The sequence below is a fragment of the Nomascus leucogenys genome, chromosome 15 (assembly GCF_006542625.1).
Source record: "Nomascus leucogenys isolate Asia chromosome 15, Asia_NLE_v1, whole genome shotgun sequence".
Taxonomy (NCBI): domain Eukaryota; kingdom Metazoa; phylum Chordata; class Mammalia; order Primates; family Hylobatidae; genus Nomascus; species Nomascus leucogenys.
In genome coordinates this window covers 4,807,788-4,835,562 of record NC_044395.1, presented here as the reverse complement: position 1 = coordinate 4,835,562, position 27,775 = coordinate 4,807,788, and the positions used below count along the sequence as shown (strand labels likewise).

At 46.1% G+C, this 27,775-nt stretch overlaps 1 protein-coding gene across 4 annotated transcripts in view; it reads left to right on the top strand.

Annotated features, from left to right (window-relative positions):
* Positions 1-18,460, top strand: part of APLP2 (amyloid beta precursor like protein 2) — a 68,652-nt gene extending 50,192 nt beyond the window's left edge. Inside the window, exons 8-18 of one of the 4 annotated variants that reach the window (XM_030794576.1) lie at positions 225-355; positions 1,287-1,361; positions 2,536-2,694; positions 3,530-3,658; positions 7,139-7,238; positions 9,048-9,200; positions 10,721-10,756; positions 13,857-13,942; positions 14,939-15,013; positions 15,359-15,514; positions 17,023-18,460. In XM_030794576.1, the coding sequence (XP_030650436.1) occupies positions 225-355; positions 1,287-1,361; positions 2,536-2,694; positions 3,530-3,658; positions 7,139-7,238; positions 9,048-9,200; positions 10,721-10,756; positions 13,857-13,942; positions 14,939-15,013; positions 15,359-15,514; positions 17,023-17,124 (1,202 nt within the window). In that variant the 3' untranslated portion in view covers positions 17,125-18,460. The remainder of the gene's footprint in view (positions 1-224; positions 356-1,286; positions 1,362-2,535; positions 2,695-3,529; positions 3,659-7,138; positions 7,239-9,047; positions 9,201-10,720; positions 10,757-13,856; positions 13,943-14,938; positions 15,014-15,358; positions 15,515-17,022) is intronic. The other 3 variants (XM_030794578.1, XM_030794577.1, XM_030794579.1) reach the window with 3 other exon arrangements.
* Positions 18,461-27,775: the final 9,315 nt, after the last annotated feature.

Below are 27,775 nucleotides of genomic sequence, written 5' to 3'. Positions count from 1 at the left end.
TAAATTGCTGTATTAGCGTGGGCTGACATGGTTGATGAATATTGTGTAAGGAAGATTGCCCACTGTAATCTAACCAAGTGAAGTCTTGGCAGATAGCAGCACCCTGCACTTAGAGAATGCCACAAAACAAGTTGAGTCCATCCTGCAGGTCCTGAGCTGGGTTTTCTTCCTAGAGCACAGTGCACCTGATCCCAAAGAGAGGTCCCTCTGTAATTTTGTTTCAGTTCCTCCAACTCCTCTGCCGACCAATGATGTTGATGTGTATTTCGAGACCTCTGCAGATGATAATGAGCATGCTCGCTTCCAGAAGGCCAAGGAGCAGCTGGAGATTCGGCACCGCAACCGAATGGACAGGGTAAACCTTGACAATTCCTTCGTCTTCATGGTACTTGGCTTTGGGTAGCATGGTCCTCATAGCTGAAGAAAAGTAATAGCTTCTCCCTAGATTGTCATGCTGATGTATAAGGACTGGTGAATCAGGAGAGAGTTATCAGTGGAGCTGCCTTCTGGGTGGACTTCTTCACCACCTGCATCCAGATAATATGTAATATAATTACCCTTTGAGCACTTCCTATACCATTATCTGCCCCCCCCCTTTTTTTTGCAATTAACTTGCTTTAAAATTTCTTTATTTTAAAGAAGGAAACTTTATATCACTGTTATCAGTAAAAAGCTAGTACCATTTGCTGTGAGAAGAAAGTGACCAACCATACAAATATATTAGATGAAAGCAAACATGTACTAATACATGTTAGCTAGGTACTGCTGTCTCTGGAAGGTTCTGAGTCTCAGAGTGTTTCTTTTCCTTTAAAAGGGTTATAAGAGAGCAGCAGGAACACCAAAGTGCAACTTTTCTTCTGGATTTACTCAGGATTGAAAGAGAATTGAAAAGGGAATGCCTCGCTAGGCCTAAGCTCCACCCCAATCCCACACAGTCCCATGCTGGGCTTACAGTTTGCAAAATGCTCATTGTTTTATCCGCATCAGCTCTGAAAAGTAGGTATTAACCTCAATTTTTGTGGTGAGGAGACTAAGGCACAGAGACTTTTAAATAACTTACCCAAGGTTATGTAACAAAGAGGTCATGGAATTGAGGCTCCATCTGGGGATAGTTGAGGCCTAGAACCTTCTGAGGCAGTAACAATGCTAAGCTCCTAAGGGATCGTGTGACTGGTTTCCTTTTGCAGTTTCCTATGAGATTTAGCATCTGACAGTGTTTTTAGAAAATGGAGGAGTTGTTTCAGGGTATTAATCACTGCTGATGGTGTTTTTGACCTTTGTTCTAGGTAAAGAAGGAATGGGAAGAGGCAGAGCTTCAAGCTAAGAACCTCCCCAAAGCAGAGAGGCAGACTCTGATTCAGGTAAGATGCCTTCTCCGGGGCCATAGAGCCCCATTCCCAATGAAATTAGAATTGGACACCACCTCCTTTTAGGTGAGGGCTTACAAGGAAGTTGTAACTGGCCTATTTTATTTTTCACCTCAAGTATTGCTCACCTATGGTAGAAGGAAACCAAACCCCCACCAGAGCACACCTAATTCATGCCAGAAGGTAACCTTAGCTCAGCTGCCTTTTGTTAATTCTGCTTTCCTGGCAAAAGTCCTCTGCCATTTTCAGTCTTAGACTGTGACTTGTTTTTCAGCAGTACTGAATTTTTTTTTTTAAGACTAATTGAAAGTCAAAGGATAGAAAATAAAGATCTCTGATACAATTCATCTCTAACTTTGTAGACTATAACTAAAATCATAGCAGCAGACTGCATTCCCCTTCAGTAGAAGAGTGTTGCTAGGAATAGGGACAGCAATTTCCAGGGCTGATTTGGTTTTTACAAAACTGATTTTGTAAATTTTAAATCATTTTATGTTTAGCTGAAATGTCTTTCCTCCTAATGTTAACACTTTAATAAAGTGTTAAAAATAATCTTAAAATGCTTTTTTATTGATCACTTAGAAAATCTAACAGTTTTAATTCCTACAGAAGTCAGTGCATCTTGTTCAGGGAAATTCAGTTCAGCAGGCTTAAACTGTACCTGTAAACCTGGCCGGATACCTCACGGATAACTTTGCCCTTCATGACTTTATTGATAGTAATGGCAAAAACCACAATTACTTTTGCACCAATGACAGGAATACTTCAACAGAACTTATCACATAACTCCTATTGGTCAGTGGTCTCAGAGTTTGGAAGTTGGTGCCTTGCTGCAATGTGGGAAGGACAGTGTTCTTTTTTTATAGTGCATATTGAGAAACCAGGCCTTGGGCTTGCAGGCACTAGCACTTTCAGTTATACAGATACTAAGGAGGCCCTCTGACACTGAGATTTAACTTGCTCTCTTTAAAGAAGGAAGTAATTCTCCTGATAGAAGTAGAATGAAGGTAGGATGAAGTAGACTTTGGATCCTACCCTTGCTCCACTCTCCGAACCTGTTACCGTCTTGCATGGGCACTGACAGGAGAAGCACTGGGGTCTGAGGTTGCTTGCTTAGGCTTCCTCCAGGTGCCACAAGTCATATGTGGTTCCTGCTGTCTTGGTTTAGCACTTCCAAGCCATGGTTAAAGCTTTAGAGAAGGAAGCAGCCAGTGAGAAGCAGCAGCTGGTGGAGACCCACCTGGCCCGAGTGGAAGCTATGCTGAATGACCGCCGTCGGATGGCTCTGGAGAACTACCTGGCTGCCTTGCAGTCTGACCCACCACGGGTGAGTCCTACCCCTAGCACTGCCTGCCCTGACGTGATATATGTAGGGGACCAATGTATGACACTCAGGTCAGTAAAAGTGACATTTGTATGACAAGTTCTGGCAAAGCTGAAGCTAAGGAAAGACGATGAGGGAGGAAAAGGTATTACATTCTAATATCTGTGTATATAAGCTAAGCATGACATCGCTTTATGCCTGCGTATACCACCTGTGATGTGAAAGTGTTTTACACTAGAAAAGTATGACCTGGCGAAATTGATTGGTAATTATCCAGTTATTTAACTTCCTTTCAAAGAATGAAAACATGCTTTTCATGAAGACTTTTGAACAAGTTACATTATAAATAAGATTATGAAGAAAGGGGTAAAGTAATTTCTTCTGAAACTCTTGTGTGAGTGGTCTCAAACGATTTTGTCCCTTAACACTAACCTGCCTTGCTTTGGGGGATGGCAAGTATTAGGAGGATATTTGTATCCTTAAGTAAGCCAGTTAAAGTCTTCTCTCTTTGGGCGACACAGGAGACTACCTAGCTTCTAATTCAGGTGTCAGAGGCTGAGCCAGGAAAAAAGGACAGATCAGAAGAGAACAATGGGCTGGAGATTCTGGAAAATACTGTATGTTAAGGAGCCAATATAACTTTGGAACTTAGTTTTGCTATTTTACCTAGACAGTTTTTTTGTTACTTGGTAAGCTAAAAAAGCTTTCAAAGTTATAGCTTTCATTCTTGTGCCTAGCTGAACTTTACATTCTTAAGTGAACTTATTAAGCTTTTGTTTTCCTGCCTATTTTCAATTCTCTAGTCTCTGGATATTAAAACAACTGTTCTGTCTTACAGCCTCATCGCATTCTCCAGGCCTTACGGCGTTATGTCCGTGCTGAGAACAAAGATCGCCTGCATACCATCCGTCATTACCAGCATGTGTTGGCTGTTGACCCAGAAAAGGCGGCCCAGATGAGATCCCAGGTACAGTAGATGTAGAAATTGTTGCCATGAGGGCATTTCCAGTGGGGAACATAACGCCTTGACTAATGGTTGAACAGCACTGCTAGTTGCACTTGCCATTAGTCCTTAGAAAATGAGTTTTGATTTCCAAAGACATTCGGTACGTGAGCTGGTTTTTGCAAGGGCACTATTTTTAAAACATCTTTTTAAATACTTTTTTATATTAAGTACTTTATACTTAAACAATTTCTGAATTTTTTTATGTCATTTATTTCTGATTTAAGGTATTGCCAGAACCAATATTCAAGGTCCTTTTCTAGGTGTATTTATCAAGCAGATCTTAAAAATTGGTCTCTTGTTTTGTGCAGTATAGTTTTTGTTTAGACAGACACTTTTACATTCCTAGGTTTTGTCCAGCTTTACTTTCATCTATAGAGGTTTGTTTCTGGTTCCTATCTCTAATATTGGTGGTGTTCGTATATTAACTTGAGTTTTACTTTTTTGTATTCATAAAAATGAGCTTGCCTACAAGACTGCTAGCTTCCGTTCAAACCAGGAAGTCTCGTAGCTCAGCCTGTTAGCTTTCCTAGAGGGCCTTATAGTCACAATGCTGATCTCACTTGATTTCCTCTCATAGTGTAACACAGTGCTGTGCTGATTGTGAGTGCCAGGGTATGTGGGCTCACTTACTGCACGGTGCTGGCCTGTCAGCCCAGAAACCCTCCTTCCCCACAGCTGCTCTGTGTGTGAAGATGAAAAGGTAATGTGCCTGAAGGCCTTTGGAGTATTGGAGCTGAGCTGCTCCATTTGTGGAGCCGGGGTCTGTCTGAGTGCCAGACTCCACACTGGCATTCAGTGCTGCCGGGTTGACTCCCTGAGTGCCCTTGAGCAGCTCACACGCTAGTGTAGAGATAATAACTGTAAAGGTGAAGAGCAGGTGTTTTTTTGTCTTTTGTTTGATTGTTTGAGACGGAGTCCCACTCTGTCACTCAGGCTGGGCTGCAATGGCGCCATCTCAGCTCACTGCAACCTCCGCCTCCCGGGTTCAAATGATTCTCTTGCTTCAGCCTCCTGAGTAGCTGGGATTACAGGCGCCCACCACAACGCCTGGTTAAGTTTTGTAGTTTCAGTAGAGACGAGGTTTCACCATATTGGCCAGGCTGGTCTTGGGCTCCTGGCCTCAGGTAATCCTCCCATCCCACCTCTGCCTCCCAAAGTTCTAGGATTGCAGGCGTGAGCCACCAGCCCCAGCCTAGAGCAGGTGTTCGTAGATATACAGAGTTCACTTCAGAAGCTGGTTGTTTTGGGGAATAAAAGAACTCAGGCTTCTAAAGAGTGGGAAGAATGTGGAAAGGGGCTGCGTTGGAGACCCTAAGAGGCATCTGGTGTGGGCCTGGAGCTCAGGGCTTTGCTTCCTGCTGGATGTAGCAGAAGAGGAGAAAAGTCCAGGAGGCCTGGGTGGAAAATGCATGCATCTTGACAGGGCTTAGGCTCTTGGGGTCTACTTGATTTTTTGAAAAGACTTAATCACTTTCCAGACTTTCTGTTTTAAAATTAAATTATTGCGTTGTATTCTAGACAGTTTTGTGTGAGAGTAGAAGGGAAGGAGAGATTTTGATCAGTATATTAAATTAATAGAGAATTCCTGCAAGTGAGATCAAGCTTCCACACCAAGTAATGTGGGAAGTGGAATGCTCCCATTTAAACACCTTTGGGGAGAAAACCCAGCTCTCCTGTCTGCTACTTACTACCTGCTCTTAGCTGAAATTCTGGCAAAGCTTACCTTCTGCCTTGTTCCCTATTCTGTTATCTAAACAACAGAAAAATTTGCAGATATTCAGCCTGTTATAACTTGTGCCATATCTGCTTGTCTGGATATGAGTGAGATGGTGCTTTTACGTACTGTAGCCAGTGGTTTGCTGTAGAGACACTAATTTGCAGTCTCCCACTCTGTGGTTCTTGTCCTCTGTGAGTGTGTGAACCTTCCTCTCTCACACGGCTCCCGGTTCCTCTGGGGAGGCGTAGCAGGACAACACTTGCTGAACCCGTGGGTGTTGCATTTTGCCTTCATTTGCATTTTCTTCAAGGCACTCACTCTTGTCCTTTCCTTGATTGACAGAATGGCAAATATAAAATTAAATTGCTTTCATCCTTGCTTTGAAAGGTCAGCGAGATGTCAATCTACAATAAAAGCATCTTTCCATTTAGCTTTTTTTTTTTTTCATTTTGATCCTTCATGTTAATGGCTTCAAGCCCACATAATTAGTCCATTGGTTTCCAGCACCCTCTTTAGGAAAAGCTTGGTAATTGCAGGTCTAACCAGGCAGGGATGACTTTGCTTGAAAAGCCTGTGGGAGCTACAGCAACACACCTCGCCATGTCATTGGGGTGGATGCTAGCCCAAGTCACCTTTCACTTCTATCCTGAAAAGCTGTAAAAATAGTGACCACTTCTAATGGCTTTTTTTTTTTTTTTTTTAAATGAATAACCTTAGAACTTTTGCATTCAGAAAAGGCAGTGAGCTATGGTAGATGAGTCTTCCTTTATCACCCCCTTAAAATCAGGTTTATTTATACGTCAGCATGAGTTTCTCAAAAAATAGCAATTTAGTTAAATAGGAATAAACTAATTCTTTATTTACCACAATAATCATTTAAGCAATTGCTTCACTAAGCAAAATCCATAATGGTTCCCTCTGTCGCCAAGTCTACTTTTCAGCCAGTAATTTCAGTCTTTTTAAAATCACATCTAATCTGACCAGTGGTAGAAATCAACTGACTCTTCTTTCACTCAGCAAAACCTTACTGAACATTCAGCATTGTACAAATTAGGGTTCTTTTTTTTTTTTTTTAACTCAATATAATTAGTATTAAGTGCCTCGTATGAAAATCCAGTAGCTAGTGGCCATTTTTTAATAAATTGTCTCTTAACTTGGAGCACTCTCCGGATAAATTGTCACGTCAGCTGGGGGAATTATACAGTCCTTTTTTTTTTTTTTTTTTTTTTTTTGAGACAGGATCTTGCTCTGTTGCCTGGGTTGGAGTGCAGTAGCACAGTCATAGCTCACTGTAGCCTAAACCTCCTGGGCTCCAGTGATCCTCCAGCCTTAGCCTCCCAGGTAGCCGTGACTGCAGGCACACAGTACTATGCCTGGCTAATTTTTGTATTTTTGGTAGAGACAGGGTTTCATCATGTTGGCCAGGCTGGTCTCAAACTCCTTGGCTCCAGTGATCCTGCTGTCTCACCCTCCCAAAGTGCTGGAATTACAGGTGTGAGCCACCACGCCCAGGCTGAACACATTCTTATCCTTCCTTTAGCAGTGAGTAAATATGGCATGAGGATTAATACATTTCCCCTGACCAGTTGCTTTGCTAGACTCTGTAGAGAATATACTTTGTAAAGTGGTTTTTCCAGAAGGTGTGTCGATGTTCCAGCTGCACGTTCCCTCCTGGCCTAGTTGTTTTCAGTCACAACACCTCTCCACCATAACTCTGCTTCCAGGTGATGACACATCTCCACGTGATTGAAGAAAGAAGGAACCAAAGCCTCTCTCTGCTCTACAAAGTACCTTATGTAGCCCAAGAAATTCAAGAGGAAATTGGTGGGTACCAGCTGTTTGTGACAAGGTCATGTGGGACTTCTTGCAGAGGCTCAGGAGTGAAAGCTGGGCAAGAGTAGAGAGAGATGAGCAAGCAAGGCCCACAAAGTGGGGCATTAGCACACCCTGGCTTCAGAAGCCTGGAATCCACTGGAGCTTACATGGCAAGGTGAAGGAGGAACCAAGGACAGATGCACTGGCTGTGAGCCATGGAGCCTTGGCTTTCACTGACCTTCACTCTGTTAGTGGAAGAATATCTGGGGTGTGAAATTGCAAGAGACTACGAGATTTCCTGTTACCGTTTTCCTCCTTAATTCTGATTATTTCAAGCACCGATTTTATATAACTTCTCACCTCCTCCTCTCCCAGTCTTTATCTTCTTCATTTATTCAACAAGTTTTATGATGTCTGCTGCGTGTCACAGAGTAAAATGGTCCACAAACAGATAGTACCTGCTGGAGTTCATGTGATGATAGGAGAAAAACAGATAGTAAAACAAGAAAATAAGTGTCAGATGGTGATAAGTGCTATGCAGAGTTAAAACTCGGGCGGAGTGGTAGAGAGCAGCCGGTCGGGGCGGCTGGCTCTGGGGACGGTGGCCTGAGATCCGAATGGTAAGATCACAGCCGGAGAGCACATTGGGAGCAGAGGGAGCGGCAGCTACAAAGGCCCCAGGTAGAAGTCAGGCATCACATTTGAGTAGATCAGTGTGGCTACAACATAGCAAAGGGGATGCGGCCGGAGTATGCAGGGACCAGATCAGGAAGAAATTTCAGCAAAATCAAGGAGTTTGGATTTTATTCTAGGATAATGGGAAGCCGTTAGAGGATTTTCAGCTGGGGAAAGACTAGATCTGGATTATGCATTTTTAAAAGCTCACTTGGCTGCTTCGTGTAGAGTCGATTAAAATTAGAAACCAGCCAGGAAGCGATTATAGAAATGCAGGAGAGAGCTGTTGGGAGTATGCACTGAAGGGGTGAGGGGGGCAGGAGAAGGAGCGCCCCAGGGGCAGCTGGGGATGGTCTCTAGGATGTGTTCTGGTGGGAGTGTGTGGGGTTGGGGGAGCGGCATCAAGAACTGCACTTACGGTTCCGCTGTGAGCAGCTCGGGGGTGGTGGTACCATGGCCGACTGAGGTGGAGAAGGGAATCCGGAGCTCTGTTGATACATGTTAAGATAGAAATTTCTGTTGGATGTTATGTGGAGATCTAGGATTTAGGTGAGGCAGAGGTCAGGCAGTAGGTCCAGGGTTTGGGCCTAGGAGTCATGGTATATGGTCCGTATTTAAAACTGGTGTCGGGGAGAAGTAGGTCAGAGGGTATGAAGTGGTAGTTGTAGTTACGTGGGGTGGATTCATCTAGAGATGGGATGGACAGCGTGAGGACTGTAGTTAGTAATATTGTACTATATACTAAAAATTTGCCGAGAGTAGATTTGGGATATTCTTATTTTTTTAAAAAAGTAGTTCTGGAAGGTGATGTGTGTGTTTGCTTGACTGTGGAAATTATTTCACGGTGTATATGTATATCAAATCATTATATTGTAGACCTTAAATATGTACAATTTTTAAAACCCCCAAAATCTGTAGAGTTGTGGATACCACTTAACTGGAGTGTGGAGGTGGAGGCAGGGGTGCCTGGGATGGCACCCTGGGGTCCCTGGTGCTGGGGCTCTGTGGTGCCACAGAATCAGGGCAGGTGTTGCAGGCAGGAGCTGGGAGCCACAGTGGGGTCTTGGAGCTCTAGAGCATCCTGTGCCTGGACACCAGGCCCTTCTGAAGCCTGCTCTCTGTCCCCTGCCCTGTCTTCATCAGATGAGCTCCTTCAGGAGCAGCGTGCAGATATGGACCAGTTCACTGCCTCCATCTCAGAGACCCCTGTGGACGTCCGGGTGAGCTCTGAGGAGAGTGAGGAGATCCCGCCGTTCCACCCCTTCCACCCCTTCCCAGCCTTACCTGAGAATGAAGGTGTGTATGGGCGACGGTGCCACTTCTGGGCAGCAGGGGGAGGACAAAATGAGAGAACTGAAGTCAGTTTTTCGAAAACCAAATTGAGTTGAGAGATGGTGTTCCTGTGAGAGTCAGGGGAGGGGAGACCAGATTCATTGAGCGCCTACTGTGTGCAAGGACCCTGCTAGATGCTTTCAAATCATTAGTGTCAATGTCACCATGAAGTTAAGACTAATTCTCCCACTTCAAGATGGGTGGCTTCAAACCCCCACTTCTTCAAACTTGTGCACTTCCTTACATGTGGGAGGCACTTGGCAGTTGGAACAGCACCTTCCTGTTATGGCGTTACCTTTGCCCAGCCGTCTTGGGAGGTAGGTGCTGGAGAGGCTGAGGAGGTGACAGGGCTGGCGCAGGGTCATATCTCTGACATGAGGTGGGGATAAGAAGCTGTTCCTCTGGCTCCTAGGCAGACGTTTCTTTCCTCTATTCCCCTGCTGGTTCTCAGCGTCTAAGAGGGTCTCTAAAAGCTGTGAGCCTGCTCCAGAAATAAACAAGTTGTTGAGACCAGTGCCCTGAGAGCAGTCCCCCTCATCAGTTCTGTTTGTTGCTGTTGCTGCTGATAGGGTAATGATAAGAATGGCCCACAGCTCTGCCATAGTCCTTGTTATATGCCAGCTGTAGCTAAGCATCTCAGCGGATGCTCTCCATCCTCAGAGTAACCCTCGCAGGTGGGTAGTCGAGTGTCCCCATGTGGGGATTCTGAGGTGTAAAGAGGTTAAGTAACTTGCCCAAGGTCATGTAGCTTGTAAGTGGAGAGTCAGGAGTCAAACCCAAGCCGATCTGGTCCTGCAGTCACAGACCTGACTGGATATAGCACTGGAACAGAGGCCTCAGGAGGGCATCAAATTAGGGGTGGGGGGATGGAGGTACATCCAGCTTAGCCTTTAGACCTTAACGGAAATGCTTTCTAAACTAGTGATCCCAGAGCAGTTGACTCTCCAGAAATAAAACAGGATCTGAGGAAGTGGCAGATAGATGAAGAGGCACCGTGCCATTCCCAAATCTCGGTGGGTTTGTTGGGTGGCAGATGAAGAGGCCCCGTGCTATTGGGTGGCCATTGCTTAGACAACTTCTTATGTGCTTGTTGGGGGTCGGGGCAGCTTGGATATACCTGAACCAGGACCTTATCTCCCTGTCAGCAAACCACAACCAACACTAACTTCAATTTTTGCTTTTTTCTAAGAAAAATAATTACGTGGGCTAAGCTAAATAGTGCAGGCATCTCCCAGTTTCCCTAAAAAGGCCCAAGACAGACCTACTTTTTTCTCTCTTATCAAGGATACCCTCCAGTGATTTGCTGTGGCTCATGCTGCTGGTTTGTTTATGGGATATTTCAGGCATGGTTTTTTTAAGGAGGAATATTTTTTGTTCACATTATAGAGAAATTCTAAGATAGAAATTTTAAAAGAAGCCATTTTCTTTCTTAATCTCCTTTTGTGCTATTTTATTTTGTTTTTTATTGTTTTCCTTTCTGCTAGACACTCAGCCGGAGTTGTACCACCCAATGAAAAAAGGTTGGTTTGTCCAAGATGTTCCCTTTAAGACCTTCATTCCTCTCCACTCCCCAGTGTGTCCAAAGCTTCATGTTCTGTTTCATGCCATCACCTGGCTTTCCCCACCTCATTTCTTCCTACACGGCTGTGAGTGGAGTCAGAGCAGCCCCACCTCCATGTTGCCAACAAGCTGACCTGACTCCAGCACTCTAAGGCCAGTTTCCATGGCGTTGGTTACCACGTGGTCATGCTAAGCTTTCCCTCTGGGATGTCAGAGAATGCACAGCAACCAAAATAGATTTCATGACCCTTTTAATCTGGGTAGATTTTTAGAAGTATATCCAACTTAGGTTGGTTGTGAACTGCTGTATCCGTGTGAATATGCCTTATTTACAGTCAGGTGGAGAGTCTTTCTCTTTTCCCTCTTTTTCTCTGCAATTCCCATTTACATCTTTTCTTTTTGGCTCTCCTCGCCCTTTGTCTGTGCCCGTTGTCTCATGTCCCCTGAGTTGTAGTATTCCTCAGAACGTCGGAAGCCAATGGATCAAACAGCTGGAGACAACCCAGCTCACTGTACTGAGTCCAGTTTTCAAAAACAGTTAACATTCCATAAAGCACTATGTGGAATGCTTTGTATACTTGATCTTAGTCCACTGAACATCCCTGTAGGATGAGTAGTGTTTTTAGCTCTATTTTCTAGATTAGACAATTGAAGAAGTTTCTGAGATGACGTGACTTGCTTTAAGAAGTGGAGGAACCAGGATTTGAAGCCAGTTCTCTGTCCCCCAAGCCCATGTGATTTTATTACCTAAGTTGTCGGTGTCATGGGATCCCCCAGGTGGGTGGGTGGCCCAGTCATTGTGAATCATTTCAACATTTCCTGTTCATAATGTGTTGTATGAGCCCGCCCTTGGCTTTGGCAGACTTCCTATGGATGGGCCAAATGGTGTTGCCTGGCTAAGAAGTTGGTGTTCTGGTTTACAACACAGGTTGTTCTCAGAACACAAAAGTGTGATTTGAATCTTCTGAAAATGACTTCGTGTAGATGCTTTATTTTATTCTACTTGGATATGCCTATTCTTGGGGATGACTGTGCCGACATTCCTTTCAACAGCACAACTGAGGCGTTTATAGAGAAAGATGAGTTTCCTAGAAGTTTAACTGGCTTTTGCCGTTGTACTTAACTGTTACGAGTTGGGGCAATTTAAACATTAACTTTGGTGTCTTGAAGTAACTCGTTTATGTTAAGAAACATGGTGGCTATACCACCAAAAATCTATTATAACAGTCTGGACTGGCGGTAGGTCTTTTTTTTTTTTTTTTTTTTTTTTTTGAGACGGGGTCTTGCTGTCGCCCAGGCTGGAGTGCAGTGGTGCGGTCTTGGCACACTGCAACCTCCTCCTCTGGGGCTCAAGCAGTCCTCCTACCTCAGCCTCCCAAGTAGGTGGGACCACAGGTGCATGCCACCACCCTCGGCTAAATTTTTTTTTTTTTTTTTTTTTAGTAGAGACGGGGTTTTGCCATGTTGCCCAGGCTGGTCTCGAACTCCTGGACTCAAGCGATCCTCCCTCCTTGGCCTCCCCAAATGCTGGGATTATAGGCATGAGCCACTGTGTCCGGTGACAGTAGGCCTTTAGTTGGCTCAGTGCCACATTGCTTTTTGAATAAATCCTGCCTGTGTGACCTTTAAAATTCTGAGGGAGAGACATGTGGAAGGAGCTCAGAATTACAGTTGATTGGGCTTGGTCATAAGCATCCTTGCTGAGGCAATACCCTTCCAGATCCCTCTTTCTCAAATAGTTGGAGTGCAGTATTGCCATTTCATGGGCATTTTGAGACAAAAGCTAGCTCTGATTTAACTAGAATCAAATCGTGCAAGTCTTTAAAGTTGAAGCTTTAGAAAAATTGCATCGTTTTTGGCTGCATTGCATTAGCTAGCCTGCATGTTCAGCAGCTGTGGAAGCTGTTACAAATTGCTGTGTGTTAAGAACAAGTCTAGTGAGGCAGAAGCTCTGCTGTGGCTGTGCCTTGTGCCATTACCTGCCTTTGACAAGCCCAGGGACAGCAGTGCTTTGCATGTCCTCATGTTGAAATCTCACTTGCAGGTAGTTACCTTAGAATGCCAAGTATGCTGTCAGGTTGATCTAGTTATAAAAGGCTCGTATCACAGACATTTATATTGAACTGTATGTTATTATTAATAAGGAATTCTTAGGATAGCTAGAAATCACATGCTTTGGAACTAAAAATAGAGGACTGCATCTCACGTTCCCTCCCTGGGCCTGTGCCGTGTCGTCGCGCTGCGTATTTGGATACTGTCCTTCGGAGCGCCACACACGAGTGATGTTGCTCAGGCAGTGTCTGACCTTGGCAAGAGGAGAGTTGCTATTCTTGCTGCTTCGTTTAGAGAAAGGTGCCTTCCATGCTGATATTAGAATTCTTCCTATAGGTGGAATGCATGCTTCCTGTTTATCTTCTCGTAGCCACTTAGGATATGAGCATCTGGTATCTCGGCACTGAGAGGGATTCAGCTGGTGGGAGATGCAGGAAGAAATCCGTAATGACAAACTGTGATTGAAAATGCTATCACCTGGGAACCTCCCCAGGACCAGCTGAAACTTGAAGGGAAAATAAGAGTTTAGGTTGGGGTATTTGAGGCAGAATGAATTCCCTGTGGGCTCACCTACTCTGTCCAAGGCGAACGTGCAGGTTATTGTGAGGATGGGTGCTGTGGCAGCCGGGTGTGAGTAGTAGGTGCTCAGTAATTTCTCCTGTAACGGTGTTGTGTATTTCCCATGCTAGGATGCCCCTGGGCTACCGCTTCTATGTGTCTTACAGTAAACATTTTCTCTGAAGGCTTGCTTTTCATTCTCCCAAGTTGGAGACAAGTGAGCACTCCCTCCTCCTCCATTATACCCATCGGTCTCTGCAAATGCCTGTCTCATTCATCTTTAGAGAGCACAGGACACCCTCAGACTTGTGAACATGGTGGCAGATGAGTCGTGGGGGGAGGTGCGTGGTGAGGGGCTCACTGGCCCTCAGGAGGGAGTTTGCTACTTCTGTGCAATGGGTGTGAGATGGGCCATCCTTGGGACCTCAGCCGTGATCTCTCTCCACACAGGATCTGGAGTGGGAGAGCAGGATGGGGGACTGATCGGTGCCGAAGAGAAAGTGATTAACAGTAAGAATAAAGTGGATGAAAACATGGTGAGCCTGTTCTTTCTTCTGCCCAACACGCTTTACTTTTGAGACTCATTAGAGTGAGTGACCTGATGTCAGATGCTTCCAGGTGCACTTCCCTGTGTTCGTTTTCTACACAGTTGAAGGTTGGAGGGCTCCAACGGCTCCCACAGACTGGCTGTGGTGTTTAGCATCTGGGTATGAAAAGGATTAAAAAGTCCTTTTCAGCAGTAGCTCATCTCTTGCTATAGAGTAGGAAAATATATTTACAACTAAAGATATGAATAACCTGTTAGAGGCCATTTTCAAGTGAGTAGAGAGTTAATAACTTGGATTAGAGTTGGGTTTTGTTCTTATATTGCCTTAGGTTTATACCCCCTTTTATTCACCTAGTATTTTATGTCATTTATAGTTCTGGATTATCTTCAACTGAGTTTGATATTTAAATGTGGCTTTTTTTTGAAACGGAGTCTTGCTTTGTCGCCCAGGCTGGAGTGCAATGGCGCCATCTCTGCTCACTGCAAGCTCCGCCTCCCGGGTTCACGCCATTCTCCTGCCTCAGCCTCCCAAGTAGCTGGGACTACAGGCGTCCACCACCATGCCTGGCTAATTTTTTGTATTTTTAGTAGAGATGGGGTTTCACCGTGTTAGCCAGGATTGTCTTGATCTCCTGACCTTGTGATCCGCCCACCTCGGCCTCCCGAAGTGCTGGGATTACAGGTGTGAGCCACCACGCCTGGCGTAAACGTGGCTTTTTGGCAATCTGTTCTGAGATACGTCTCCACAAAGGAAAATGCATACGAGACCAGCTGCCATAATGTAGTCTTCCCTCCTCACCTGCCCCTTCATTAGGGGTTTGGGGAGTGGATTTGGAAGGCTGTGACAGAACTGGTTAGTTAATGGGGGTCCCACAGGTACCTGCTTCCTTCCATCAAGCAGCAAGTAGCAGAGGAAGGAGGCAGTAAATACCAAACTCCCCGTTCACCCAGTTGCTCGCTGCCGACATTCTCATGACTGTTTCAGGTCATTGACGAGACTCTGGACGTTAAGGAAATGATTTTCAATGCCGAGAGAGTTGGAGGCCTTGAGGAAGAGCGGGTACGTGTTTAGCTCCAGAACCTAAGATTTCCTGTCAATCTTAGGTATTTCTCCTCTGCTTCTCAGTTCAAGTAGAAAGCGGGAGAGATGCCTGAGTTAATAAGGGTCCCTCATCCCCAGCTTCCCATAGCTTTTGGATAAGAAAGCTAAAATTAAAATCTCCATGGAGATTGGGAAGAGTGGGCGGTCTCCACATATGGGTGGTTCCCTGCAAAGCAGGATCTTGGTGCTACTTTGGGTTTTAGGGGCTCGACCTTCCAGGAGCGTGGCCCTCAGTGAGTTAACTTGCCTCACGGCTGCCAGATGGTCATTGGGACTTTTTTCCGCGTCTGCTGTATTACGTAGGAATCCGTGGGCCCACTGCGGGAGGACTTCAGTCTGAGTAGCAGTGCCCTCATTGGCCTGCTGGTCATTGCAGTGGCCATTGCCACGGTCATCGTCATCAGCCTGGTGATGCTGAGGAAGAGGCAGTATGGCACCATCAGCCACGGGATCGTGGAGGTGAGGAGCTGGGCTGCTGAGGACCTGCTGTGCACTGTGGGCTGGGTTGGGGGGTGGGAACCTGTGGAATTAATAGGCATCTTCACTCCTCGAGTACTAGACATGCTGCTGTCATCAGTTCAATTACTCACTGGATTCCTAGGTCATGTTTTTGGAAATCAGCCCCTGCCACAAGGGGCTGTTGCCAACTGTCAACATTAGTTTGGGCCTTGGCTATGAAGGTCAGAAAGTCATGTGAACATTTTATGCTACAGAGGGTGAAAACTCTCTTCTCAGATTATTTCCTTAGTGTTCCTTTTTCCAGGTATGCTTTTTTTTTTTTTTTTTTTTTTTTTGAGACAGAGTCTCGCTCTGTCGCCCAGGCTGGAGTGCAGTGGCGCAATCTCGGCTCACTGCAAGCTCCGCCTCCCGGGTTCACGCCATTCTCCTGCCTCAGCCTCTCCGAGTAGCTGGGACTACAGGCGCCCGCCACCACGCCCGGCTAATTTTTTGTATTTTTAGTAGAAATGGGGTTTCACCGTGGTCTCGATCTCCTGACCTCGTGATCCGCCCGCCTCGGCTTTTTTTTTAATGGGGGCCAGGAGCAACAGGAGATTTAGAAAGTGCTGAAGCAGACTGTTTCTGTGGTGTCTTCTGCTGGTTCCTGAACTTCTCTTGCCACTCATTCCTTAGTGAACAGTGGGAATGTCCAGAGGCCCTTGATCCCCAAGTATAAATACAGTAAGGACCTTAATGAGCCCTGGGAAATTAGTGCAGATGCTGGTCTTAGTTATTTGTGGGGTTTTTTTGTTTGTTTTTTGGTTTTTTGGAGACAGAGTCTCACTCTGTCGCCCAGGCTGGAGTGCAGTGGTGCGATCTCAGTACACTGCAACCTCTGTCTCCCGGGTTCAGGTGATTCTTGTGCCTCAGCCTCCCACCTAGCTGAGACTACAGGTGTGCGCCACCACACCCAGCTAGTTTTTGTATTTTTATTAGAGCTAGGATTTCCCCATATTGACCAGGGTGGTCTCAAACTCCCGACTTCAAGTGATCCACCTGCCTCAGCCTCCCAAAGTGCTGGGATTACAAGCATGAGCTACTGCACCTGGCCAGTTATTTGGTTTTATCTCCTGCTGGCCTAGCTGTAGAATTTCAGAGCTGAAAAAGACCAGCGATCCCCTGGTCCCACTGTCTGCTTGCTAGCCTACTGCTGAGTGGCTTGCCTTGGCTGGCCCAGGTAGTAAGCAGTGGCACGGACCCTTGCTTGTCACCATGGTGCTAGGAAATCCAGTTGACTGTCATCTTCCATGAGGGCTAAGCTTTCAGGGGTCTCGTTTCAAAAGCATTGTCCCTTTGATCCCCTTACTTTATTTCTCCTGTGTTTCACCACCGGTTCTCATCTGGCCTGTCTGGTGGGAACAGGCTGCTGGCTGCATTTGGTCCTCGGGGGATTGTGCAGCAAATGGCTCAGGTCTCCCAGCACCCTGTGCAGGTCTCTTCCCAGACACCACAACGTTTTGTTCTTCCAGGTTGATCCAATGCTCACCCCAGAAGAGCGTCACCTGAACAAGATGCAGAACCATGGCTATGAGAACCCCACCTACAAATACCTGGAGCAGATGCAGATTTAGGCGGCAGGGAGCGCGGCAGCCCTGGCGGAGGGGTGCGGGCGGGCCGGAAGATCCCACTGGCGAGCAGCTGCTGCTGCCAGGGCTGCTTCTGACATCCTGACCTCCTGGACTGTAGGACTATATAAAGTACTACTGTAGAACTGCAATTTCCATTCTTTTAAATGGGTGAAAAATGGTAATATAACAATATATGATATATAAACTTAAATGAAAAAAGATCTATTGCAGATATTTGATGTAGTTTTCTTTTTTAAATTAATCAGAAACCCCACTTTCATTGTATTGTCTGACACATGCTCTCAATATATAATAAATGGGAAATGTCGATTTTCAATAATAGACTTATATGCAGGCTGTCGTTACGGTTATGTTGTGTGAGCCAACTCTTCAGGCTCGTTCACTGTCCTGGCTTTTATTTAAAGAAAAAAAAGGCAGTATTCCCTTTTTAAATGAGCTTTCAGGAAGTTGCTGAGAAATGAGGTGGAATAGGGAACTGTAATGGCCACTGAAGCATGTGAGGAGACCCTCGCAAAATGATGTGAAAGGACCAGTTTTCTTGAAGTCCAGTGTTTCCACGGCTGGATACCTTTGTGTCTCCATAAAAGTCCCGTCACCAAGGACGTTAAAGGCATTTTATTCCAGCGTCTTCTAGAGAGCTTAGTGTATACAGATGAGGGTGTCCGCTGCTGCTTTCCTTCGGAATCCAGTGCTTCCACAGAGATTAGCCTGTAGCTTATATTTGACATTCTTCACTGTCTGTTGTTTACCTACCGTAGCTTTTTACCGTTCACTTCCCCTTCCAACTATGTCCAGATGTGCAGGCGGCTCCTCTGGACTTTCTCCAAAGGCACTGACCCTCGGCCTCTACTTTGTCCCCTCACCTCCACCCCCTCCTGTCACCGGCCTTGTGACGTTCACTCAGAAGACCACACCAAGGAGGTGGCCGCTGGCCCAGGAGAGAACACGGGGAGGTTTGTTTGTGTGAAAGGAAAGTAGTCCAGGCCGTCCCTGAAACTGAGTCTATGGACACTGTGGAAAGCTTTGAACAATTGTGTTTTCTTCACATGAGTCTTTGTAATGCTTGTACAGTTGATGTTGATGCTCACAGCTTCTGCTTTTTCTTTCTTTTTATTTTGAATCTGAAGGTTCTGGTAACCTGTGGTGTATTTTTATTTTCCTGTGACTGTTTTTGTTTTTGTGTTTTCCTTTTTCCTCCCTTTTGACCCTATTCATGTCTCTACCCACTATGCACAGATTAAACTTCACCTACAAACTCCTTAATGATCTGTGGAGAATGTACACGGTTTAAACACATCAATAAACACTTTAACTTCCACCGAGACTGCTTGTTTCACTGACTGCGGCATTGATCTGCGTGATGGTTCTGCCCCTGCCTCCAGGAGGGTGATACCTTCCTTCCATGAAGGACCCCAGCTGCACCTCACAGGCGGAAATATGTCTACTCAAGCCATGACTCCAGCGTTCCAGTGCCATTTTGCATTTAGAAAACAAAGCAAGAGGGAATGCCTGCATAGAGCATTTGTCTGGCAAAATTTAGGCTACTGATATTTATTAATATGAGACTTCTTAATGCTACGGGAAGCAATGAGTAGGGCTTGTGGCTGAATTTTCAGAGAAATGCTTGCAGCTTCCATTTGCTTAAATAACCTGACACTGGGAGGCCCTATCCCCTCACTAGTGGGGGTGTTTGGTTTGTTGCCTTGACAACTGCTTAGAGGGCTTTCTGCCTGGGCCCAGTTTTATCTACTGAGCTAAGATTTTTTTTAATGCCCAGCTACAGGGAAGAGGGTCAATTCAGGGGTAAATCTCAGTCCCTACCCTAGTTTAATGCCAGTTTAAATATACAGAGTAGTTATCAAGGTAATGTCATATATTCCTGTGTGTAGATGTACATGTGTGTACATAGGTGATGAATCTTTCCTAGGATACTGGACTAGGGAGTGTTTTATGAGCCAGGAAAGCATTTTGTGAGCCAGGTGAACAGGTTGGTTCTTTATAATGATTACCACTTCCCCATCAGCCTCTCCCTTCTGCCTGCATTGGTCACTGAAGTTGCTGCCAGGAAAGCCCTGAAGAAGAGGGAACTTTTCGTTTTTCGAAACCAGTTTCTGCTGGAGTGCTCTGAAGAGTGTTACCACCTGACCCTCTGCAGTATCAGCTGGAAACTGATCTCAGGGTCGTTCTAATTTCAAAGCTAACAGACCAGCTTCATTGATTTCAGTGCCTGCTGTGTACTAGCTGCGTCCAAGTCAGAGCCGCATTTTTGTCCTGTCTTTTTTTTGGAGACAGTCTGTTGCCCAGGCTGGAGTGCAGGGGCGCGATCTCAGCTCACTGCAACCTCTGCCTCACAGGTTCAAGCAATTCTGTCTCAGCCTCCCGAGTAGCTGGGACTACAGGCGTGCACCACCATGCCCGGCTAATTTTTTTGTATTTTTGGTAGAGACAGGGTTTCACCATGTTGGCCAGGCTGGTCTCGAGCTCCTGACCTCATGATCCACTCGCCTCGGCCTCTCAAAGTGCTGGGATTACAGGCGTGAGCCACCACGCCCAGCTCCATTTAGTCTTAACCTTTTGAGGCATTCCCCTCTTCCAGAAAGGACGCTGAGGTCTTCCACAGAGCAGTAAGGGGTGGGGCAGAGGTGCAAACCCAGCTCGGTGGGAGTTCTTCGTTTATTCAGTGTACTTCAGTCCTGGCGGAGGCAGGGGCGGGGGTGTGGCAGCCAGTTCCCATCCAGCTGCTCAGCTCTCGGGGCTCTTACCTGTTACCCATATTCCTGTTGCTGATGGGTTAGAGAGGAGTTTGGGGTTGGTGAAAGTGCAGTGGCTTCTATTTACACGTTCATTACCCAAATGGGGTCATTGCAGTGACAGTCGGGGTTAGCTGAGAACTGGGGAGGCCTGAGAGATGACGTGGAAATGAATGAGAGGCAGGGCTGCCAGGCGGCCTCACCCTAGGCTGGCTCCACTCTGCTCCCTGGTGGCTCACCCACCTCCCGGGAACTGAGAGAAGCTCCTGGTTTCTGCCTTGATGACTCAGCCTTGACCTCTGGGGAATGCGGCCCTGCCCACCTTGCGGCCAGCCTCAGGTGCTGACAGCGGACAGGTGCGAAGGTCCTCCTACCTGCCTGTCTGCTTTCAGTTGCAAATCAGAGCCCAGCAGCTGAGGTTTGAGCCAGGACATCAGATGCCCTGATCTCTGGTTTCTGTTGCTGTGACAACTGACAAAGCTCTTAAGGAGGTAGAGATGAGGATGTAATGAGTCCCTAAGTTTTGGAGAGGCCCAAGGGTCCACTATCATAGGAGCAGGTGAAAAAGTATTTAAAAAAGGAACATGCTGTCTTGTGGTACTTTGAAGTCATGGACATAGAACGGATACAGGGAACTGGAAAGGACCTTATGACTCCTGATTATTTCACAGCTGGAACATGGCCACAAGGTCACACGCTGTTAGGGGCAGAGCCAAAGGCTGTGGTTATGTACAACGGACTCTTTCTGGGGCAAAGGATAAAGCGGTCCTTATAAGACAAGGAGATGGGTGCCAGCTGGTATCTTGCCTGTTACCGCCTATGAAATAAGGGGAAGTCGTGTCTGATCTGCCCTCTGTGGGTGCATACTTTTGACAGGCAGTAGCAACCGTGGACTTGGTTAGTGCATTTCCACTGTGGAGCAGCCCAGATACCCAGAGAATGCGACAGGAGACATGAGTTCCCCTGTCCCCGGCCCCCAGAATCCTTGAAATGGATGGGGCATGACTTTTTTTTTTTTTTTTTGAGACAGAGTCTCACTCTGTCGACCAGGCTGGAGTGCAGTGGCGCAATCTTGGCTCACTGCAACCTCCACCTCCCGGGTTCAAGCGATTTCTCCTGCTTCAGCCTCCTGAGTAGCTGGGACTACAAGCACGTGCCACGACGCCTGACTAGTTTTTTGTATTTTTAGTAGAGATGGAGTTTCACCGTGTTAGCCAGGATGGTCTCAATCTCCTGATCTTGTGATCTGCCCGCCTCGGCGTCCCAGAGTGCTGGGATTACAGGTGTGAGCCACCGCGCCTGGCTGGGAGCATGACATTCTTGAGGAATCTGTCAGAGATCTGTGGCCAAGATACAAGATAACCCAGATCTGATTGATTTTTTTTTTTTTTTTTTTTTTGAGATGGAACCTTGTTGTGTCTCCCAGGCTGGAGTACAGTGACAGCTCACTGCAACCTCAGCCTCCCGGGGTCAAGTGATTCTTGTGCCTCAGCCTCCAGAGTAGCTGGGATTACAGGCGTGCACCACCACGCCTGGCTAACTTTTGTATTTTTTAGTAGAGACAAGGTTTCACCATGTTGGCCAGGCTGGTCTGGAACTGCTGACCTCAAGTGATCCACCCACCTCAGCTTTCCAAAGTGCTGGGATTAAGGCGTAAGCCACTGTGCCCAGCTTGGTTGAACTTGAAATTTTGAAGTCCGTGCCTCTTTCTGATTAGAGCAGTGCCCTCCACCAATAAAATATTTATAGTGTGTACTATATATACAGTTATTTTAAACTATGTATAGTTATTTTAAAATTATCTGCATGTATTATAAAGAGAAACTTGGAAGGCATAAAAAAGATGAAATACTTTTTCCAAGTTTTATTTAATAACAGTACAAAGCCTTTTGGGTCCAGTCAAATATTGCTAGTTTTAGTGCAGGCAAAGTGATTGCTTTCATTCTCTCCTTCCTCTCTCCTAACGGGAGTCCATATCATTGATTCAGATTTTCTTAGTGTTCACCTACTGTCTTCTATTTTTTTTTTCTTTTTTCTCTGAGACGGAGTTTAGCTCTTGTTGCCCAGGCTGGAGTGCAATGGTGATCTCGGCTCACCGCAACCTCCGCCTCCTGGGTTCAAACGATTCTCCTGCTTCAGCCTCCTGAGTAGCTGGGGTTACAGACATGTGCCACCAGGCCTGGCTAATTTTGTATTTTTAGTAGAGACGAGGTTTCTCCATGTTGGTCAGGCTGGTCTACAAACTCCCGACCTCAGGTGATCCACCTGCCTCAGCCTCCCAAAGTGCCGGGATTACAGGCGTGAGCCACTGCGCCCAGCCCTGTCTTCTATCTTCTCCCAATAAATGACGTTGTATTTAGGCTTCTCTGGACAGCGAAGGTTTCTCAGACTTTCCTTGTTTTGATGATCTTGACAGTTTTGAGGAGCTATTGGTCAGGCATTTCGCAGGATGTCCCACTGTGGGTTTTGTCTGATGTTTTTCTCACGGTAATGCATGGGTTATGTGTTACTAGGAAGACCACAGAGGTAAGGTGTCCTCCTGTTCCATCAAGGGTGCACACTGTCAACATGACTTACTGCTGTTGATGTTGACCTTGACCCCTGGCTGAGGCGGTGCTTGTCAGGTTGTCTAAAGTTAATCTTCCCCTCCCCGCACTGTCACACTGCACCATGTGCAGCCCGAACTTAAGGGATGGGAGTTATGCTCTCCTGTGTCTTCTTTTTGTAATCGTGTTTTAGTACTTTGAAATAAAGCAATTAGAAAATCTGGTTCGAAGGTCAGTTTGTTGCAATACTATATTTAATGGCTATCAAAACTGAAAGAGTTCTTGATTGTGGTGATAATTTCACAGGTGTAGATATGTGTCAAAACTTACCAGATTGGACACTTTCAATATGTGCAGTCAATTATACCTCAGTCAAGCTGCTTTTAGTTTAGTTTTCTGGTGTGTGTGTGTGTGTGTGTGTGTGTGTGTGTGTGTGAGACGGAGTCTCGCTCTGTCGCCCAGGCTGGAATGCAGTGGCACGATGTTGGCTCACTGCAGCCTCCGCCTCCTGGGTTCAAGAGATTCTCCTGCCTCAGCCTCCCACGTGGCTGAGACTACAGGTGCCCACCACCACACCTGGCTAATTTTTGTATTTTTGGTAGAGACGGGGTTTCCGCATGTTGGCCAGGCTGGTCTCAAACTTCTGACCTCAAGTGATCCACTTGCCTCAGCCTCCCAAAGTGCTGGGACTACAGGCGTGAAAAAAATAATATTTGTATTTCGTGAGCAGAAAAATCTACGTATATTACACTATGAGAGGAGCTACATTAGAAACATCTGTGCTTTCTTCCAAACCTCCCATACTCTAAAGATTGTTTTTTACTTGTTTCTTCAAATCTGTGTATCTTCTAACAGTATTTACTGACAGAAGAGTGGATTATAGTGTTGCCATATCCTTTTCTGTGGTTTTTGTTTGTTTGTTTTGAGATGGAGTCTCACTCTGTCGCCCAGGCTGGAGTGCAGTAGCACGATCTCGGCTCACTGCAACCTCTGCCTCCCAGGTTCAAGCAATTCTTCTGCCTCAGCCTCCCAAGTAGCTGGGACAACAGGCACCCACCATCACGCCTGGCTAATTTTTGTATTTTTAGTGGAGACGGGGGGGTTTCATCATAATGGCCAGGCTGGTCTCGAACTCCTGACATCGTGATCTGTCTGCCTCGGCCTCCCAAAGGGCTGGGAATACCGGCGTGAGCCACTGTGCCTGGCCTTCTGTGTATTATTTCAGCCACTTTTACTGTGGCAAGAAAAAGTGATTCCACCATGGTTTATGGCTTTTTGCCTTTAGCATTTAATGAAGAAATCTCAAGCTGTGCATTTATCATTTCTTAATGAAACTTTGTAAATTACTAAATCGAGTGTTGCATGACTTGAAGCACTGAAGGGATTGTAGTGGCTTGTCTTCATGTACGGGGCATTTAAAGTCTCATTAATCACATTGGCCTCATAATATTAGTTAATACCTCAAGACCCAACATACGTTTACAGTGAAGAATATCACTATTAATAGTAAATGTAAATCCATGGTCTTAATAATTGAAACTTTTTGGGGAATGACTTCTTAGATGGTAAATGTTTTCAGCTGATGACTGAGCTCAGAATGCAAACAAGTAAATCAGCCGACTTTGATTTTAATGAAACCCATGTATACCCCACGCGACACCCTGGGCCAGGGAGCAGGCTGGGCCAGAACTACACATATTAGATGGAAGGAGGGATGAACTTGGATGTGCTGATGATGTGGACAGGGCAGAAGAAGTCAGAGAAACACAGAGCGTCAAACAAGTGGCCCACAGTGAAATGCATTTCCAGAACACACTCCCAGACTCGACTCACATTTCCATGCATCTGCATTTACCCAGTTTAGGGACACTCCAGTGTCTCTTGAACAGCCCTCTTAGATCTGGAGACTTTCCATCTTTTGAGTCCTGCCCACCTCAGGCAGAAACCAGAACTCTCCTTCTCAGCTCCCTTGTAGGTAGGGCACAGACATGTAACTTAGGATCTAATGAGATGCACTCACAAGAGACTTACTCAAGAGGCAACAAAGAAAGGATGCAGGCACTGCAGTGGGTCCACTTTCTGGTGGGATGCAGGTGGAAGCGTCCTGCTCCTGGGGCGGCAGCGGCAGCGGCACTGGTGAGGGGGTCTGGGCGCAGGGGATGAGCTCTGACGGTGTCTGCTTGGGCGGGAGCAGTGGGGTGTCCCTGCAGCTTTGTGGTGCCTGGGGCCTTGTTTCTGGCTCTGTTTCCTCCTGTCTCGGCTCTCTGGCCCTCCCAGACGTTCTGTGAACCTCCTAACAATTTTAAAATAATTTCCTTTCTTCTCCCTCAGATTAGCTATTCTATTGTTCGTGTGCTGCAAGTTGACAAAAGTTCCACTAAGGGCCGATTCACTGAACTCTTAACGGGAAAACTGTACCTGTTGCCTTCATTTGATAAAGGAGACAGGGTTTAAAAAAAAAAAGTGATGTGAGAACAAGAATTATCAGTGTGCAAAAGAAAATACAGATCCCAGCTCGCATCAGTCAGTACTCTGTAGTCCTAAATTAGAATTGGGAGTATCAGTATGAACATGATGGGTGTTTTATCTCTTTCACAAAGTCCTGGCTTTGTCTACCAAAAGCCCCAGAAACAAGGACCAGCTAGAAATGAATATCTCGTTGGAGGATCACTTTTCACAAAAGCTATTAGGATGTCTTCCGGAAACGGCTGATTGCATATGTGGGCAGGAAAAGTACAAGTTGAATCTGCAGCATCATACCAGAAAATAAGCAAAAAATCAAAGATGACAAGAATTGGGTCAAAAGGACTCAGAGCTGACTTAAAGAAGGTCCCAATGGCCAAAGAGGGGACACTTTGAACATCAATAAGAATAAAAACAGCAATGAACCCAGACATATCAAATATGTTTGATACCAAGAGTTCATAATAATACAAAAACAAGCAAAAGACAAGTGGTTTGTGAAAACGATTTGTGAAAGTGGTTGTGAAAGTGGTTTGTGAAACAGGGGGTTTGTGAAACCCCCATCTCCACTAAAGATACAAAAATTCGCCAGGCGTGATGGTGGGTGCCTGTTGTCCCAGCTACTCGGGAGGCTAAGGCAGGAGAATCCCTTAAACCCAGGAAGTGGAGGTTGCAGTGAGCACAGTTAGTGCCATTGCACTCCAACCTGGGCGACAGAGCAAGACTCCATCTGAAAATAAATAAATAAATAAATAAATAAATAGAGACTCAGGCATTTATCCTTCCTTTCCTATACAAACCTCACCCCTGGGTAACCAAATAGATGATGAGAAATTTCACTATCTAGAGGTATTCCAGAAAGTAAATAAGCAAGGAATGAAACATTGAAATCTTGCTGTTACCATTTCCTCACAAATTTAGAATTCAAGCACAGAGCTCACAATGTGAGACAACCAGACACGTCACGTCACGTCACGTGTTGAAGAACACACCAGCCCCTGTGAAGTCATCTTCCCTCCCGAAAAAGCAAAGCTTTATCTGCTTGCGCCTCTGGATGTGACGGTTTGCGGGGAATATAAAGGACAAGGAACCCCTGAGATAGACTACACCATGAGAACCATCAGCAAAGTCCCGACTGCAGGAAAGTCTCCAGAACAAATGATCTGGTTTCTTCAGTAAATAAACTGTAAAGGAGGGTGAGAAAGATGAAGTGGGAACCTAAAGATTAAAAGTGACTGGCTGGGCATGGTGGCGGGAGTGTGTAATCCCAGCTACTTGGGAGGCTGAGGCAGTATAATCGCTTGAACCCGGGAGGTGGAGGTTGCAGTGAGCTGAGGTTGCACCACTGCACTCCAGCCTGGGTGACAGAGTGAAACTCCGTTGCAAAAAAAAAGAAAAAAAAAAAAATTAAAATTAAAATGACCTAAAACGACCTAAAAGACATTGAAAACAAAAAGCAGGCAAACAAAAAGCAGGCAGAAAGTAAACTATGGTGCAAAGAGAGTCAAGCCCGGATTGTAAAACCATATAAAGAAAAACAAAGGGATGGGCGTGGTGGCTCACACCTATAATCCCAGCGCTTTGAGAGGCTGAGGTGAGAGGATTGCTTGAGCCCAGGAGTTCAAGACCAGCCTGGGCCACATGGCCAGACCTCTTACCACAGGGAGAAAAAAATCTTTCTATACAAGATGGCCAAAAAAATCCCCCAAAAAGTTAGCTGGGCTTGGTGGCGCACGCCCGTGGTCCCAGTAACTCTGGAGGCTAAGTTGAGAGCACTGCTTGAGCCTGAGAGGTTGAGGCTGCATTGAGCCCATGACTGTGCCATTGCACTCCAGCCTGGGCAACAGAGAGAGACCATCGCAAAAAACAAACAAACAGCTGGGCGCGGTGGCTCATGCCTGTAATCCCAGCACTTTGGGAGGCCAAGGTGGGTGGATCACCTGAGGTCAGGAGTTCGAGACCAGCCTGACCAACATGGAGAAACCCCGTCTCTACTAAAAATACAAAATTAGCCAGGCGTAGTGGCACATGCCTGTAATCCCAGCTACTTGGGAAGATGAGGCAGGAGAATCGCTTGAACCTGGGAGGCAGAAGTTGCCGTGAGCCGAGATTGCACCATTGCACTCCAGCCTGGGCAACAAGAGCGAAACTCCGTCTCAAAAAAAATAAAAAATTGTGAAAACATTTACTTACATTTTTCCTTATTCATATGGTCTTTGAATAATTTAACAAAGTGTGGTTGAGTGCATGCTGGGGATGCTAACAGACACTGGTCCACGCCTTCAGGAGTTCTGCACCTGGAGAGGGAACCATTCTCTGTAACCACAAGGCCTGGAGTGGAGCAGAGAGGAAGGAGAGCTTGCAGGGCTGTGCGTAGCCCACAGGAGAGATGATGGTGGCGTGGAACAGGGACACAGCAGGAGGGAAAAGGAGAACTAGACAGGTTCCAAACATGTTTTGAAGGTAGAACCAACTGATTGGTGATTTGTTTGTGTGTTGTTTATGGGTGGGTGGGACAAGGAAAGAAGAGAAGTCAGTGTATCTTCTAGAACTGGTTGACTGAATGGATGAGGAAGCCCTTTGCTAAAATAGCTGGATCCAGAGTAACATAAACAAATGGGTGTTCCTGGCACACAAACCCGCTATGCTGCTGCAAAAGGAGAGGTCCTCTTCTCCCCCACATTTCTAGAACATCATCTTTTGTTCAGAGATGGGGTCTCACTTATGTTGCCCAGGCTGGAATACAGTGGCTATTCACAGGTGTGATCACAGCTCACTGAGGCCTCGAACTCCAGGGCTCGGAGATCTTCCTGCCTCAGCCTCCCGAGTAGCTGGAACCACAGGTGCATGCCACAAAGCCTGGCCTCCTAGAGC